General features: G+C 32.5%; 1 protein-coding gene across 1 annotated transcript in view; it reads right to left on the reverse strand.

Moving 5' to 3' along the window:
- Nucleotides 1-16,797, reverse strand: part of LOC124361774 (Golgi-specific brefeldin A-resistance guanine nucleotide exchange factor 1-like) — a 70,997-nt gene that overhangs the window by 44,225 nt on the left and 9,975 nt on the right. Inside the window, 8 exon segments of the mRNA XM_046815744.1 lie at nt 2,405-2,543; nt 3,946-4,061; nt 4,934-5,111; nt 6,195-6,415; nt 8,117-8,336; nt 12,868-12,980; nt 14,257-14,397; nt 16,069-16,207. Coding sequence (XP_046671700.1) covers nt 2,405-2,543; nt 3,946-4,061; nt 4,934-5,111; nt 6,195-6,415; nt 8,117-8,336; nt 12,868-12,980; nt 14,257-14,397; nt 16,069-16,207 — 1,267 coding nt within the window.

Consider the following 16,797-nt stretch of genomic DNA (forward strand, 5'->3'; position numbering starts at 1 on the left):
GCTCAATATAAATTCAAAAACCATTTACTATGCCCATATACATTCTCATATAACCTTTGCTATTGCGTTGTATGAGGCCACTAGTAATAAACATCTGCAAAGCATTCTGCAACTTCAAAAAAATACAATTAGAATAATACTAAATTTAAAGAACCTGGATTCTATGAAAGATTATTTTTCTTAGAAATTGGGAATTTTAACTGTTTATGGAATATACAGTATATACTTGAAACAATAATGATAGTCAAATCAAATGTTTACAAATTGCCTTGATTAGGGTGGTCACTTTACTTGAAATAGAAACCAATTGGCAGTACATAAACACTTGGAATTTCATTATAAGAAACCAAGCTCGACAGGCATTAAGTTTATAAATGAACTTACTTACTCAGAATATAAAATAATTAATTGTTCTAAAAACACCTTAAAATATTTTTTACTAATAAAGTTTTATATTCATTTAAAGAATTTATGAAAATATTTTAAATAGAATATGACTGATACTGTTCTTTATTTGTATAGTTTTAAATGTAAATTGTACTAATAATACGAATAAAGTTGTTTTGAATTTGAATCACATAACCTATAATCACTTTGCCTCGTCATGTCCTCATTATAATGACTGATAATGTCCAAATATCTCAGAAGAAACTCTCTTCAAATGGGTCCACTCAAGAGCAAGCATCCACAAGTCCAATCCAAGGATCAAGCCATGTACAGGGTGTAAAAAAGGCCCACACAGGCTTGATAATTCCCGAATGATTACAAGTAAGGAAATAAAACTTGGTGCATTATTACTGCATATATAAATCTAATTTTTCAAGTAACTACCATTTTTTTGTTATGTCAGGGGGATGGCCCACAAGGAGTCACAAGGAAATCTTAAATTTGAGCATAGGTCGAGTAATACATAAAATTAAAGGTCTCTATTAGTAGAGTACAATGCCGCAAAGTTATTGACTCTTCACATCAAATATTGTCCGTTCAAATAATGTACATCTTGGGCTATGCTTATGTCAAACCTTTTTGCTGAACTCCTTGTAGACAATCCTTCATTGGATATGAGGTCACTAAATACCTTAAAAATATTTCTTAAGTTCAGTATTCATCTACTAAGTTTAACTTTCACAACTTGAGCCAAGGCAAGAATATTAAACCAACTTGAACAGGACCTACATTATAATGTTTCAAACTTTATACCAGCATAACTTTTTTTTAAAAATGAACCCTTTGAGGTCGGATTTGCAGCATTGTACTCTACCCCACTCAAGTCATGGTAATGTTTCAGCCCAAAAAGTTAATTATTCTTCTTGTATTTTGTAAAAAGCCTGCATAATACTCATACTATAAGAAGTGGTGCACAATATAAATTGCTGGCTGTTTGCCTAAGTGCAAAAAAGTGTCAACTGACATTTTAAAGTGATATTTTCAACAAAATTATTTACTTATAAATCTATATTTAGCATTGAATTCATTAGTTGTTTGGAGGGGTGAAGGAAGATGTTACAAGAGATTTTATATTTCAGAAATTGTTCAACTAATACTGAATGAATGTACAGTGAAATTTGAACTGATTTCCAGGTTTTTTCAGAAATTGTTCTATTTTGTTATCCGCATACAGATATAACTACAGCCCTCCATCGCATTACAAGGAGGTCACTTATGTAATATAAAAAGATTAGAGGAACCAGAATAGAGCCCTGAGAAATATCACATCTTATCTTTGGAGAATGTGATGCATTGTTTCGTAAGTACTGAAAAGTTATTTTAAACATAAATATGTATTACTTAATTTATAAACAAACACTCCAATAATCATAAAATTTTATTTTCTGAGGCCTTTCATGTTCAATTAACACATCAACAAACCCACATAACTGAAATAAAAGTGGTTAAAGTAATAATACAAACGATTTAGACTTAAATAAAAACACATGTCATTAAAAATAGAAAGAGATAAAAATTTAAAGGCCAGGAAGTATGTCTACTGTATATGTAAAAATCAATATTTAACTTGATTAAAGGCAGTAACGGTGAATTTTGGAAAGGTCCAGGCTCATTATTTAATAAATCATTAGGCTCTTATGTATAAAAATCGTTTTGTACGCATCGAGGAACTTTTTTTATTTTGGATTTCTTTTAATAATATCCAATAAAAAGAAGCTGGCAGAATGTATGTATGTATTATTTTTACAAATAATTTTATTTTACGATATATTCATGTCAGTTTCTCACTCTTTTGTATCTCACCCTCATCTATATAAAAACTGGCAGCTACAGGACATTTATTTTTTAATATTATGAATGTTTGAATTTTATTATTAGAAGATGTTCCTGTGTTAAAATTAAAGTGTCTAAAGGAAATGTTTTATGTAAGACTACCGTACACAGTTATTAACAAGACCTGATTGTTTCTGTGAGTCTACTTGTTTCTCTGTCAGTATCCTGCTGTTGCAATGGTTCTCTATGGAGTCGATGATCGTGAGCAGAGCATCCAGCGACAGCAGGTGAGTGTTGTACACTCCTGCCACAGGGAAAGCGTTCTGCAAATGACAAAGACCACACCTGCAATAAACCTAGGAAATTTCTCTCTTGTAACCTATATTGGTAAATTCAAAGATAATATATATTCATATTGTATCATTTTAATATATTTAATTTTGTATCTTTGCTTAAAAATATACAGGTTTTCTTTTTAAATGTACCACTATTGTGATTTTGGAATCTGCCAATATGTCAGCACAATTGAGGAACTATTCCATGTTTTCAGTGACATTAAACAAATATTTATTTAAACTTCTTATTTGAATGTACTAATTTAACACTGTTAATTTGAAAATTCCTCCTGTTTTTAAGATATTTCTAAACATGCATTAAATATTTATGTTTTTTAACAAACACAACCGTATAGTATATGGATAGGTTTTAAAAACTTTAATTGAGCATATGATCATTTTATATAAAACAATTTGACTGAACAAAAACATTCTTAAAATTAATAAATCTCATTCCCGTTTATGCCTAATGTCCTAAATGTAGGATTTTATATTTATAGTTTACAATACAGAAACCTATTTTTAAAACCCTACTTTTCAATAAACCTATTCAATTCCAAATGGATTAAGATATTAATGAACAACCTTCACCAGACTTTTTAATTTAATAATTATCAAGTTCTAATGCAAAATTCCCATAGAACATTGGAACCAAGGAAGTGTTGACATCTAGTAGAAAATGTCAAAACTATCTGCGTGACACATATTTGTCATAGAAATGTTTCTCGCGCAATATTACAGCAGACTAAAGAATAAAACAGGTACAATATAATGATCCATAATATTACGCCTGTAAAAGTGCACTTTTAATCAACCACTATGAACGTAATATTAGGGAATTAAGTGAAATATCAAAAGTTTCAACAATAGAAGTCTTAAAATTATATTTTTCTATAAAAAATAGTAATAAAAATACAGGATGTTCTAGAAGAAATATTAAATTTCATTTGCATGTCAAAAAATAGTGGCATTTTTATAACACATAATTATGTTTACAAATATCTAAAAATTAAAGAAAATTTCTTCATCTAAAGAATGCTATCAGATTTATGATCTGTAAGATCATAATGGTCGCCTATTTATAAAAACATCCTGTATATTTTATTCAAAGTGTCTTAAAATGTGCACATGTAATAAAAAGTATTTTGTTTGGATTTCTGTTGGTAATAAAAAAATGTGTAAATGTGTATCAGTATATTATTTTTTTTAGCTGTAATTTTACTTTTAAGTTTATAACCCTTTTTAATTTTCTACATGTATGTATGGTGTATTAATGTCTAAGATTGTTTGGGAACGCTATTAATATTCCTAAACTTCCTCAATGTTTCTAAAATAACACAACAATTTCAGGAACCAATGTTGAGAACTGACAATAAACATATTGCCTTACCTTGGACAAGAGCTTGGTGAGGTCCTCGTACACATTGGGACAATAGAGGTCACAGTCATAGTTAAGGTACAGTTCTGTCACAAACCCAGGGATCCTCCACATCTGCACTACACACTCTGCAATCCAACAGCACAATTTGCCAGTCATCCATTTTCAATTTATATTTTAAAAATAAAAATATGACATTAATACAGTTGGTTAAGAATTAACCCTTCCCACGCCGAAGACGGATATATCAGAATGGTAGACTTTGACCAAAACGCCAAACACGAATATATCGGATATTACACAATGAGTCTCTTAGAGAGGTTTTTAGTTCACAAAAGACCTTCAAAATTGCAGGATGCATCCTCAGTGCTTATCACGGTTGATAAGGAAGTATTTATAGACGAGATTCACTCCTCAGCATGTCTACTTGGTTGGTTCATCTGTTCTCTGCTCTCTGTTGTGTCCTACAGAGCCATAACCTAATATATCTGTCATCTGCCCAGATGATAAGACGATAGACCTTATCTGTGAAACTTTAGATGAGGAAATACTCTAATAACTAGTAGTTTATTTAATTTATCAGTTTTATTAGTTTGTACCATGAACTGAACTTAGATGAAATCCACAGTATATCAAATTGTTATTTTTAGATTTTTATCAATAAATATGCTAATTTTAACTAAAATTTCATGTTTAATATTTTTTACATTTACTCAAAGAAAAATATATTTTACAGATGTCTTGGCGTTGTAGGGAAATCAATGGATTTATTAGCGATGTGCGAAGGGTTAATAAATACAAACCAATAACAATAAACACAAATATTAAATATTATATGAGGACAGTTTTTCAACATTCAATTGCACTGTTGAAGAACTATCATGTTGGTGCAATATATTGTAGTGGGTGAATGTGCACAACTGTATGTATTGTGAGTTTTGAAGTAAATAACGGCAATAAAACATAACTTAGTGTGGATTGCTTTAGCTAAAATAATTACCTAAAGCGATTTCTTTTTGATCGAATGTTATCTTGGAATTGTCAGACACAATTATCTCCGAGAGACGAGTCAAGAAGAGTTCAAGCTGGAACTTGAGATGAGACCTGAGGGCCTCGAAGAGGAGGAAAGACACTTGCAGGTTGGCAGCAAAGATTGACAGCCTTTCCGAGCTAAGGAGCTGGAAAAATTAATTGTGAACACTATTAACAATCTCCAGTCTAACGTCAAACACAATATGTACTAGCACTTACTCAAGTCCCATATTAATACCACATTAGTGTCCACTAGCTAGAAGTAAAATTGTAACTGGTAATTATATACCAGTAAAATATACCATGCTGTTGCAGCAATCTGAGAAACGGTGTACAGCACATTACAATCAAATAAAATCTTTTAAATTAATAAATGAAATTATATTACGAAACTGAAACAAGTCTTGATATGACTAGATAAGAATAACAATAAAACTGTGACATGATGCCTTAACCGGATGATGGCACATTTCATATAACAAAATAGAATATCAAAGTGGCATTATTTTATTGGCCAAAAACGTACACCCTAATGTGTGTTCAATCAATCAACATTTTTTAGCCATAAAATAAAGTTCATTGACAAACTCTCATTACAGCTTTCATTATAAATATAGGCAAATCAGTTATAAATCTTAGATTATCTATATCTTATGTTACGCAAACATAAACTGCAATACTCAAATACAGCCAGAGGCATTGGGGAATTTAAAATAAAATGTTTTTTAATCGGAAGAACTCATCCAGTGCATAAAATGGGTTATCTAACAGCCATAAGTAATATTTATTCAAAAATATTTTTTTATTTACTTTAGGACTGAGGGTAACTAGTGTTTGTATACCCTCAGTGCAATAACAGAATGGTTTTCAAGAGTTTTCAAGATATATTTCATAAGTTCAAAAAGATACAGGTTTATTTTATACAGGTTATCTTCGCCAAAATTGCATGGTACACACAAAGAGACAACACTATAACTAACTTACCATGAAGAGATTCTGGCACAAGTCATCCTTGACAATAGCCATGAGACAGCAAGTGAGATACATTTGACCAGTGATCTTCACCAAAATTGCATGGTACACACAAAGAGACAACTCTATAACTAACTTACCATAAAGAGATTCCGGCACAAGTCATCCTTGACAATGGCCATGAGACAGCAAGAGAGATACATTTAACCAGTGATCTTCACCAAAATTACATGGTACACACAAAGAGACTAACTCACCATGAAGAGATTCCGGCACAAGTCATCCTTGACGATGGCCATGAGTGTGGAGTACTTGCCGATAGCATCAGCACCCACCTCCAGAGCCACAGTCAGCAGAGTCAACCCCACGTGGATGATGAACTCTGAGTTCTCCTTGTTCAGGGGATTGCTCAGAGACACCAGGAATCGGAACAGCTCTCGGATACACAGCAAACCGTAGGGTACCAACGGCCCTGCACCTTTCACATGCAATACTCTCATTCTCCAGATTGAGTCAATGATTTAGTTTAGAATCTATCACTCAAAGCCCACAACTTATATTTTTTAATACATTTGAACGGAAATTAAACTTACATTAAATTTTATGCAGCAATACGAACATTTCCAATAGGGTGATTACTGAAATCTTTTTTTGAAAATTCAAGCATTATTTAAGATTTTTTCAGTTTCCTATTAATGTAATTAGAATATTTAGAGATAGAGACCAAAAGTCAGGAGATTACAAATGAGTTAACTTATAAATGGTACAGAACGCTAACACAACAGTAACTATAATCCTATGAGTGATATTTATGAAGCTACTGTAATTATTTTATCTATCTATATTTTTATCATAAACAAAATACGACAATAACATGTTTTAACTATTAGTAATTCGTATACTCCCGATCACCTTTTGTCTGTAAATAAACAAATATTTGTGGTAATGCATGAAACTATGAATTTGAAATCAAAATATTGTTTACAACATTACAATAATTTGTTAATTAAGTTATCCCTCTATACTTTTTTTGTAAACAAAGTACGGTAAACACATGGTTTAGCAATCAGTAATTTATATACTACCGATCAGCTATTGCCCAATAACAAACGTCTCAGATGCAGTAACGTAAAAAAGAATATACAAATTTAAAGTCAAATTTTGTTTTAAAAAATCATGATTTTTTTATTCTTTATATTTCTTTATCACCAATAACTATGAAGTTTTCTAAAAAAAACTGTGATACAGGCTATTTTTGCAATACATAAAAAAGTCAAGCACCTTTCCATTATTTTATGTTGTAATTTCCTTTTTTTACCCAGTCACAAAAATGTAGGTATAATATTCCTGACTTTCCCAGAATTTCCGATAAATAGCCACCCTGCTCCTTTTACAATAAATTGTATGCAATAATGAGAACAGTCAACAACCATACAAACATTCACCAATGATATAACCAAATTCTTCTTTCTTCAGGTGTAAAGAAAGATATGTCCGTTATTCTTGAGTCTTTAATTTCTTCTAATAATTGTCTTTTTCCAAAAATTGTGGACCACACATTTCAATACCCTACTTCTTACTAGAGAAATCAAACAACACAACTCTACAAGGTCATAATAAAAACAACAATTTTTATCATGTAGTTATTAGTCATTTAAAATTTTGCTGATAAAATCTAATGTTATACAAACCAACCATATACTGAGAAAGACTCAACAGAACAATATGGAAGCCAACCAATGAATTATAGAAGGATGTGTTTTTAGTGAGGCAAATTACTAGTGGATTTATGTAACCATACTCTTATTCTTGGACTAAATCAATGCAAATCATTGATAGGAATTTTAAAGTAAACTGACATTGCATAGTACCAAAAGGTCTTCCCTGAAAATGTGGATTGTTTACTATGTAGTAACACTATTTAGTAAAATAATTAATTTTAATTTTAAAATAAATATGTTAAAGTAAATATAAAAATTCCAATAATAACATGAGAAGTGACTGTTTTAAGTGCACAATCAACATTCAGGTTAATGAGCAAATGCTTCAAGAAGTCATTATGTGAATATACTACAAACTGTGTTTGAAGCTACATTTCATAAACATTGAATATCTTCAAAACCTTTCTGAAACATTTATATTTTTTAAGTGCAACAAAAATCTTTCCCTAACAGCTCACCTTCCTCTTGAGGTGTAAATCGCACGCCTTGTGAGTTGTACCACTCGTGTGTGTCTGACGACACGGGGGACTGTACAGCGGACACGTCAGTACTGTCAGGTGCAGGAGGCACATCACTGTCTCCGCTTACTGCGCTGACATCCATGTCCACGCTCACATCTACCTCACCCTGCGTCTGAAAGGCATCTATGGCAGGAACTGACGGCTCTGCTTGCTGTGTCTGAGAACATTATCAGAATAGTTGTTCCAACAAGAGTAGTTTCTATCAATTATTTATTTTTTACCTCATTGGCAGATGCTGACAAATATTTTTTGTGTTTGATGGTAGGTTTTAAATACGAGGGCTATCCAGAAAGTAGATTACATTTTGATATAAACAAAGTACAGTCAACTCCCGATTATCCGCGGAATAGGGTGGCTTAGCGGCCGCGGATAACGTGATTCGCGGATAATCCGCAAAACGTAAAGAAAGGCAAAGAAAAACTCGAAATAAGCAAATTAGGACATTTAATGACTTATAACTAAGTTTTTATTACATTTAAAAGGCTGGAATAAGTTCAAAGTTAACATTACGTACCGGTATTGTATACCGTTACGTAAGCCTACAGTTAATACAGTATCGAGTACAAACAATTTAAAAGTTAGTAGTACTGTACTGTACATCATAGCTAACTAAAAATATACATAGACGGGAATGAAAATACAGTACTGTTCTGTAAATACCCTACTCTAAATAATTAAAAACTATTTTATATTACATTAACTGCAAATTAATTTGCTTTAAAAAAATCAGTAAAGTTTCTTCTGTTTTTGTTTTGTTATGGCACTTAACCCTAATTTGTGATCTAAGTTTTTCGTAATGTAAGATCGTCTGCAACTGTCCCGAAGTCTTCGCCCTCTAAAATATTCAATAAGTCGTTCAACGTGTTGTAGAGCTGATTCATGTGAAAACACGCGATTGAGGAGGCATCTCTTCTTCTTCATTGTTGTAAATTTCTTCCTCGACTTCCTGAGCTTTGTTAATGATGTCTTCATCACTCAGGAGTTTGTACCCGGGATCGTCAGCATCACAGTTCATCCATTCATTGATGTTTTCGTCATTAACTTGCTCACCCCCTTCGACGGTTCTTGCCAATTGTGCTAAAGCTAATGCACAATCTTACATCAGATTGATCTTGAAGGGCTTCTTCTTCTACACTAATATTGCTGTTTTCTTCACTCGCCATTAGTTTCTTCCATGATTTTTGCAAGGTTGACGATTTTACTGACTTCCAAGCTGCTGCAATGTCGTAAATGCTGTCAAGAATAGAAAAATCTTTCCAGAACGATTTCAGGTCATAACCTTCATTTATTCTTCTTTCTAGTAAATGGGACCTATAATTTTTTTTTTTGTGGCTGCAATAACTCCTTGATCCATTGGTTGGATCAAAGGAGTTACATTTGGCGGTAAAAACTTTAAAACAATGTTCCCATCAACAGATTTCATCACATTTTCAGCGGGATGTGAAGGGGCGTTATCTACTAATAAAACTGCTTTCAGGGGCAAGTTTTTGGACATAAGATGGTTTTCAACTTGTGGGACAAAGTGTTTTTCAAACCATTTCTTTGAAGATTCTTTGGTCCATCCATCCTTTTTTTTGAGTAGAAAAAGCAGCTGAACAGGGAGGTTTACAGCTCTAGAACCTTTAAAGGACCGTGGTTTTTTGGACTTACCAATAACAACTAAATCTAATTTATGCTCCCCTGAAGCATTGCCACAACAAAGAATTGTGTATCTTTCCTTACTAGATTTGTGCCCTGAAACTTGACGTTCTCTTTCAAAAGCAAGTGTACGTGTCGGCAAACATTTCCAGAACAAACCAGATTCGTCTGCATTATAAATCTGATCTGGAGTCAGATTTTCAGCAGCAACATACTCCTCAAACTTCTGCTTTAAATAGTTCAGCAGCTTCAGTGTCACTGCTGAGTTTGTCACCTTGCAGTGAAATTTCCCTGATGCCATGGCGTTGCTTAAACCTAGTTAACCAACCAGAAGAAGCATTAAACATACCTTCGAGGCCAAGCAGTTTGTGAAAATGTTCAGCTTTTGCTGCTAGGATCGGACCTGAGATTGGCGTAACCTTCACTCCTTAACTGAGCAATCCACTCAAGTAGTGCAGCGTCTAGGTGTGTTCATAGGTAGAAAGCTTCATTGCCTTTCTCTTTTTCATTGCAGACGACGTTTCAGCACTAGCAGCAAACAACAATAACTTATCTTTTTGTTTAAAGATGTCACGTACGGTCGTTTCTCCAATGCCATATTCTGCACACAGGTGTTTTTTCAAAACACCGTTTAGTAGTTTTTTTATTATTTCAAGTTTTTGGTTGATTGTTAAAACAACTCTCTTTCGTTTTTCTGACATAGCGAATTAATATAGGCCTACAGTATACTGATAAAACAAAGTAAAGGCACACCTAGATAAACAGTCAATAACACACAAGAAAAGACAGTCAATAAGAGATGGCAGAATAGTCAATAACACACGAAAGACACTTCAAAAAAGAAACAGCAGAACAGTTGACACAATAACTAAGAAAAGGCCAGTCACTAAGAAAAAGGTTGAACAGTCAATACACTAACTAATCAACAAAAAATTACAGATGTTTAGAATAACACAACAAATGTAAAGTAAACAGTGTAGTGTAGACAATAGGCAGTGACAGACTGATGAGTCATGGCAGATGAGTGACAGTAATGGCTGATGCGCGACAACAGTGCGCAGTGACACAAGGGAGTGGAGGTGGCAGTGGTGGAAATGCTTGGGAAGTGAGACGGGAGGCAAATAAGTGGAGGGGAGCGAGCTGGGTGCCTGCCCGCCTGCCAGACGAGTCACACCGCCACTCTCACTGCTACACATCACGCGTCGCCAACACAACTTTACGTCTTCAAATAACTGTCTATACAGTACATTATGTAGTTAATATTCCACCATATTACTTATTACTTAATTATTAATTCATTTATCACTAATATGCATACAGTAAGTACAGTACATAGGCAATCGTTCGCGGATCGCGGATAATGCGCAAAGCGGATAACCCGCCCGCGGATAATCGGGAGTTGACTGTACAAGAAAAAATTACATTATATACACTTGAAAGTGACACTAAAATACTATTTTTCAACATAGTCACCATACAAATTTAGGCACTTATCATAGCGGTGACCTAGTATTGAAATTCCAGCATTATAAAATTCTGCCACCTGATAAATTAATAAATTCTTTATTTAACCTGCCCTGGTTTAGACCAACGGTCCACTCTTACACCAGGATAGGCAAAATAAAGAATTTATCACCAGACCAGAGACCTCAACCAGGTAGTCTCACCCTCCCGCAGTTCCACATTGTCATCAAAGCGCTCCCACTAATTTGGTTTCGCAATTCAAGTGTTTTACACAAGTCTCGTCTCCTGTAATGATTTAATCCAGCAACAAGTCACCATCTTTTTTGTAAGTGTCCAAAAAGTTAAATGAAGCATCCATACACTGATTTAGATGGGTTTCTGTTAAGGTTTATTGGTACCCAGCTTGCAAAAAATGTATAGTAACCTAACTTCTGTGAAACAATTACGTGTGACAAAATGTTTGAAATTTGAGGAAAACTAAGTGAGAGAGTTCTGTTACTGTGAATTGGTGGTCTTCTTTAATCTTCTCATCAACTTTAGAGACAATTTCATTGGTCACAAATTTTTGGCCATCCACTTTGTTCGTCATCCTGCACATTACTTCCACCATTTTTAAACCTAATACACCACTGACACAGTCCATCTTCAGTAATCACATCATTCCCAAAAACTTCATAGAGTTGGTCATAAGTCTCAATTGGTTTATTGTTCTTAGCCAACAAAATCAGTATAACTGACCGAAATTATCACTGGATTTTCAATTGCATCATACATTTTAAACAGCCATTGTAAAACAACAGGGAGCGACAGTAACCTCTCATTAGCATGACTGGATAGCCACTGAGTGGAGAAACGCCCTGACATCAAAATGGCCGTGATAGTCCCGCCCCTAGCGGCTACAGAGCAAAACTTAATCTACTTTCTGGATAGCCCTCATATATCATATGGCATTTTTAACAATTTCAAAACTCTCCCATTTTGACCCCACAATCAATTCCTTTCTTAGAGGAGATTCCTCTATCGATTCCACAAAAAATTAGATTGTGTTCTTCTAATAAAACATAAATTATTGGCTTTTGGTCTCTGGCTATAAAAGCGAAAATATTCATTTCAAAATGCTTAACCCTAACTCTGCTACTTACTGATGCACATAGGGTGAAACAAGCACCATAAACATGGAGAGAATATTTATGCTCCAGAAGGAGTTGGTAAGACAAGACAATTTAACAGGCAATTATTGGGTGTAGTAGTAAGAAACTTATGTTTGAAACTCTACTGATAACTTTGGGAAAGGTATTGCAATTATCATACAGGCAGTATGATAGGTTGGCGATACCTATGACCAGATGCATTGCTGACGGTCGCGGTCACTGTGTGTAAACAATGAGTGTCTTGTCTCGGCGACGTACACAATACTAATCTAAGTCTTGCTAGAGCTAAAAATGTAATTTATTAAACTATTTTTATAGACGTAAAAACATATTTAGCAAACTGAATCTAACAAAATTTATTACAAAAATGGAGACAAATTTATATGCTGTATATTTGGTAATATGCCTTGATACTTATTACGACAGCATCATTACCTCATCAGCATTGGTTGTGTCACTCGTCCAAGATTCGTTGTTGACAGTTTCTTCAACTGGTGATGTTGGTAATGTTTCTGGTTCTTGTGTTGTGGCAACCTCTGTTTTCGATTCTAAACAATTGCAAAATAAGTTTTTATTTGCAATCAATGTACTATGTAACTCTTTATATATAAAATAAAGTACAAACAAATTAATTAAATAATGTTAGAGTACCTGATCATCACACTTCTTTTCAATTAACATTTGATCACTTGAGTTTCGGAGTTTGGTATCCACTTTGTCAAACAATGAAAATGAAAATGTTTAACGTCTAAACACGAAAGTAAAAAATACAAACATTTTACTATCAAAACTCTAGTAATCAAATTTTAATTGACTAGAAGTGTGATGATCAGGTACTGTAAACTAACCGCTTCTGAAAAAAAAACAATTTGTAAAATCTTTACTTTTTTAAACAAAATTATACTGTACATCTCTACAAAAGACTGAAGTTTGATTTGTAATGAGACATCTCTATTCAAACAACACTAACAATCGATATATTTAAAGTGAATTATCATACAAAGACTTGATACGATATCAACAAAACTACACTGACTAGTACTTTCTGAACAGCTTGTGTTCTAACAGTTGTTTATAATATTGCTGTAGTATATTATATCTTTCAGATCACCTAACACACAAATTCTTGTTTATTTCAATTCAAACTTAACTTACTGCCTGTTTTCCCTTGTGTTTATATAAAAAATATCTTATGTAAATTAAATTATTAGAATAAACAAAATCAAAGATTCGCACAGATTTCATAAAACTGTGAAATAAAAACAAACGGAATATTAAAAATAATAAATGAAAGTAACTAAACTAGCCTGGAATTAGAACAATAAATAAACAAGTAAAATAGGAGTTTAAATTAAAAAACTATTCTATTGCAACTATTTGTAACTTCTATTTTATCATCACAGTTGTGTCTGTAAAAAATGCACAACAAGGTTAGTTTGTATTGCCATTAATTGTACCACAACCAAACATTTTGTAACTGTAATTATAGTATTTTTTTAACCAGTATCTTGGATTTGGATTGATTGTGTTTTCCTGCTGAAACTTCAGCTAATGTCAACCAAATTCAGTGTACACAATAAAAACTTATATTAAACTATTTAAATTGTTTTTTTTTTATATAACCATGTTGTACTATTAATACATAAAATTATAACTCTTTATTGTACCTTAGTTTTCTTTATTATTTTACATGTTCACAGATTGTGTCATGTTTGATAAGAGAGACTTTTCCAGTATTTATAAGTCAAATCAACCACTTAATATTACAAAATCAACATCTGTATATAACAATTATTTATTAAATTATATGTGTTATTTCCTTACCGCTAGAATTTGATTGAGGATCTATGGAATCTTGTGTGATAACTTGAACATCGACAACACTGCCATTCGAATCTATAGGAGTGGTGGCTAGATGCTGAGCAGCAGCCAACGCCTTGTTGATATTTTCCTGACTCGAGGAGCCTTTAGAACAACAACCATGTTAAACACTATACGCAAAGCTCAAACAAGTATAAGTATGTGTAGAACTAATTTGAATTTCCTTAGCAATTCACGTTGATCCCGAACACCATTGAACTCTTAAATAACCCAAATAACAGTACAAACATCCTATAAAGGAGATCAAAATCATGAAGCTTCTCCAGTAACAATACTTACATAGATCATCCCTTTAAACATACACCAACTTAACGGCAATAACATTTGTAATTGACACCTCTATGTAACACATAGAATCCGATTCACTAGTTTCAAGATCTGATATTTAAGCTCTTCTACTCATTTATTCGATTTCCTTTTTAATCTTAATCTGACCGTTAAACAGATTTTATGTTACGAGTATTTTTTTGTTAACACTTTCACTGCCACCTCCTAATTTTTACAACTTTCTTGACAACTGCCATCCGTTTTAATGATTTTAAAATAAATATAATTTTTTGACCAATTATAAGAAAACCATGGAACTTAAATTTTTTAAGCTGAATTCTTCTTTTTCTACATAAATGCTCATGCATAAATACATATTTTCATACAGGAAGTCTTGTTTTAAACTTTAGAAAATAATGTTTTTTGTAAAAAATAAAAAAGTTGACCAAAAACATCACTATGTACTACAACAAAAAACATATTCCTCATTATTATTTACTGTATTTTGCATTGTAATTACTGTCACTATAGCTACACATATTTACAATTGATATCCACTTATGTTTAAATATTTTGTAAGTGTGGAGGCCTAACCCACTTGTTTTAGGGTCATCACCAAAATCTTCATCAAAAGCTAAATATAATCAATAAACTATAAAATTCTGTAGTAACCAATTACTTATAAAACACAAGAATTACATTGTTTATTAATATTTTGCATATATTTGTTATTTGAGTAAAAAAAACTATGTCAACAAGTCAATCGGTAGTAAAATCTTATTATCTGTGTCATCTTGGAAAAAATATCACTTTAACTGTCACTTGAAAATCTGAATAACTCTTCTAGCACTTGATTGTCTTCAATACTGCCACCATCCATTGTATTTACTCACAAAACAATTGTTGATAACTAAAGTAATAGCAAGCAAATCAATAACAAAGCAGACGACGAATTAGCAGAATGACAACAAACAACGCGATGCGACGAGTTTGTAAACAAATCAATTTTTCCGATATTCCAGATGACTGCCAACAGCACTTTATAGATCATAATCCATAGAGAAAGAAATAAAAACGTGGTAATAGCGAATGACGATCAATGCCAAAGTCCAAATATGTTTAAATGCATTTTTATTACTGTTAAAGTCGGTGCCATAAAAAGACATCGGCAGTCTATAGAAATCCATGCACGATGTCAAATGACGTTGTCGGCAGTGAAAGTGTTAAAAGAGCACATAAGCACAACAGTAAAGAAAATATACATTTCCTGAGATGATGATGATGTACTAGTACTGTACAAGGTAATAATTGTACACTCAAAATAGAACTTTTCCAGGAGATATTTTGAAAAGGTTTATTGCATTCAACCAGCAGACAAATCTCTCAATACTTTCTGTTGTATACTTTAGTTATCAATACAGAAAGAAACAGTCAAGAAATGAATAGTGAATAAATTTATAAATACAAACATTTTCAAATTTACATTACCTGATGTAAGTAGTGTTTGTGGTGGTTTTTCCTTGTCTTCCACCTTGCTGTTCATAGATCGACTATTTTTTCTAACTGATGATTTCATCTTGCGTTTTCCTCTTGACTGGTCAATACTTCCAGATCGCATCTTCAGTTTCTTAAAATACAAAACAATAGAACTTAAATTGCCACTCACATGCCTTCATGTATGATTATACAAAAGAAGTAACAATTTCTTCATATTGTGATCTCCAGGAAATCTACCAAAACTGACAAACATTAAGCAAATATATCTTTATGCAGATGCTACAAACCTTACAACGTCTGATTATTCAGCAAAGTCAAACATCGAAGCTGATTTAAATAGATTAACTAAATACTTTAAGATAAGCAACTGTTGGGAAATTGTGATAAAACTAAATTTATTCCATTTAGTATTCATGAAACACATTTCCAATAAATCCAAAATAAAAATAAATTCTAAAATAATAAATGGAGTTGATTGTATACAATGTTTAGGGCTGAAAACAGAAAAAAATACTTTGGGGAATTTGCATGTTATTTAAATGTATGGCTAAGATATCTTCAGGAATATTTTATCTATCTAGGTTAAAACATTTTTCAGACATTACATTTTTGTTAACTTTTTTTGTAAATACACGCAATTATGTCTTTGAAGTATCGTGGCTCTGAATATGACTGCCAAATTGTGTGTGACCAAAATATCTGCATATAAAGTTATCTGCA

This window comes from Homalodisca vitripennis, chromosome 5 (assembly GCF_021130785.1).
Source record: "Homalodisca vitripennis isolate AUS2020 chromosome 5, UT_GWSS_2.1, whole genome shotgun sequence".
NCBI classification, from domain to species: domain Eukaryota; kingdom Metazoa; phylum Arthropoda; class Insecta; order Hemiptera; family Cicadellidae; genus Homalodisca; species Homalodisca vitripennis.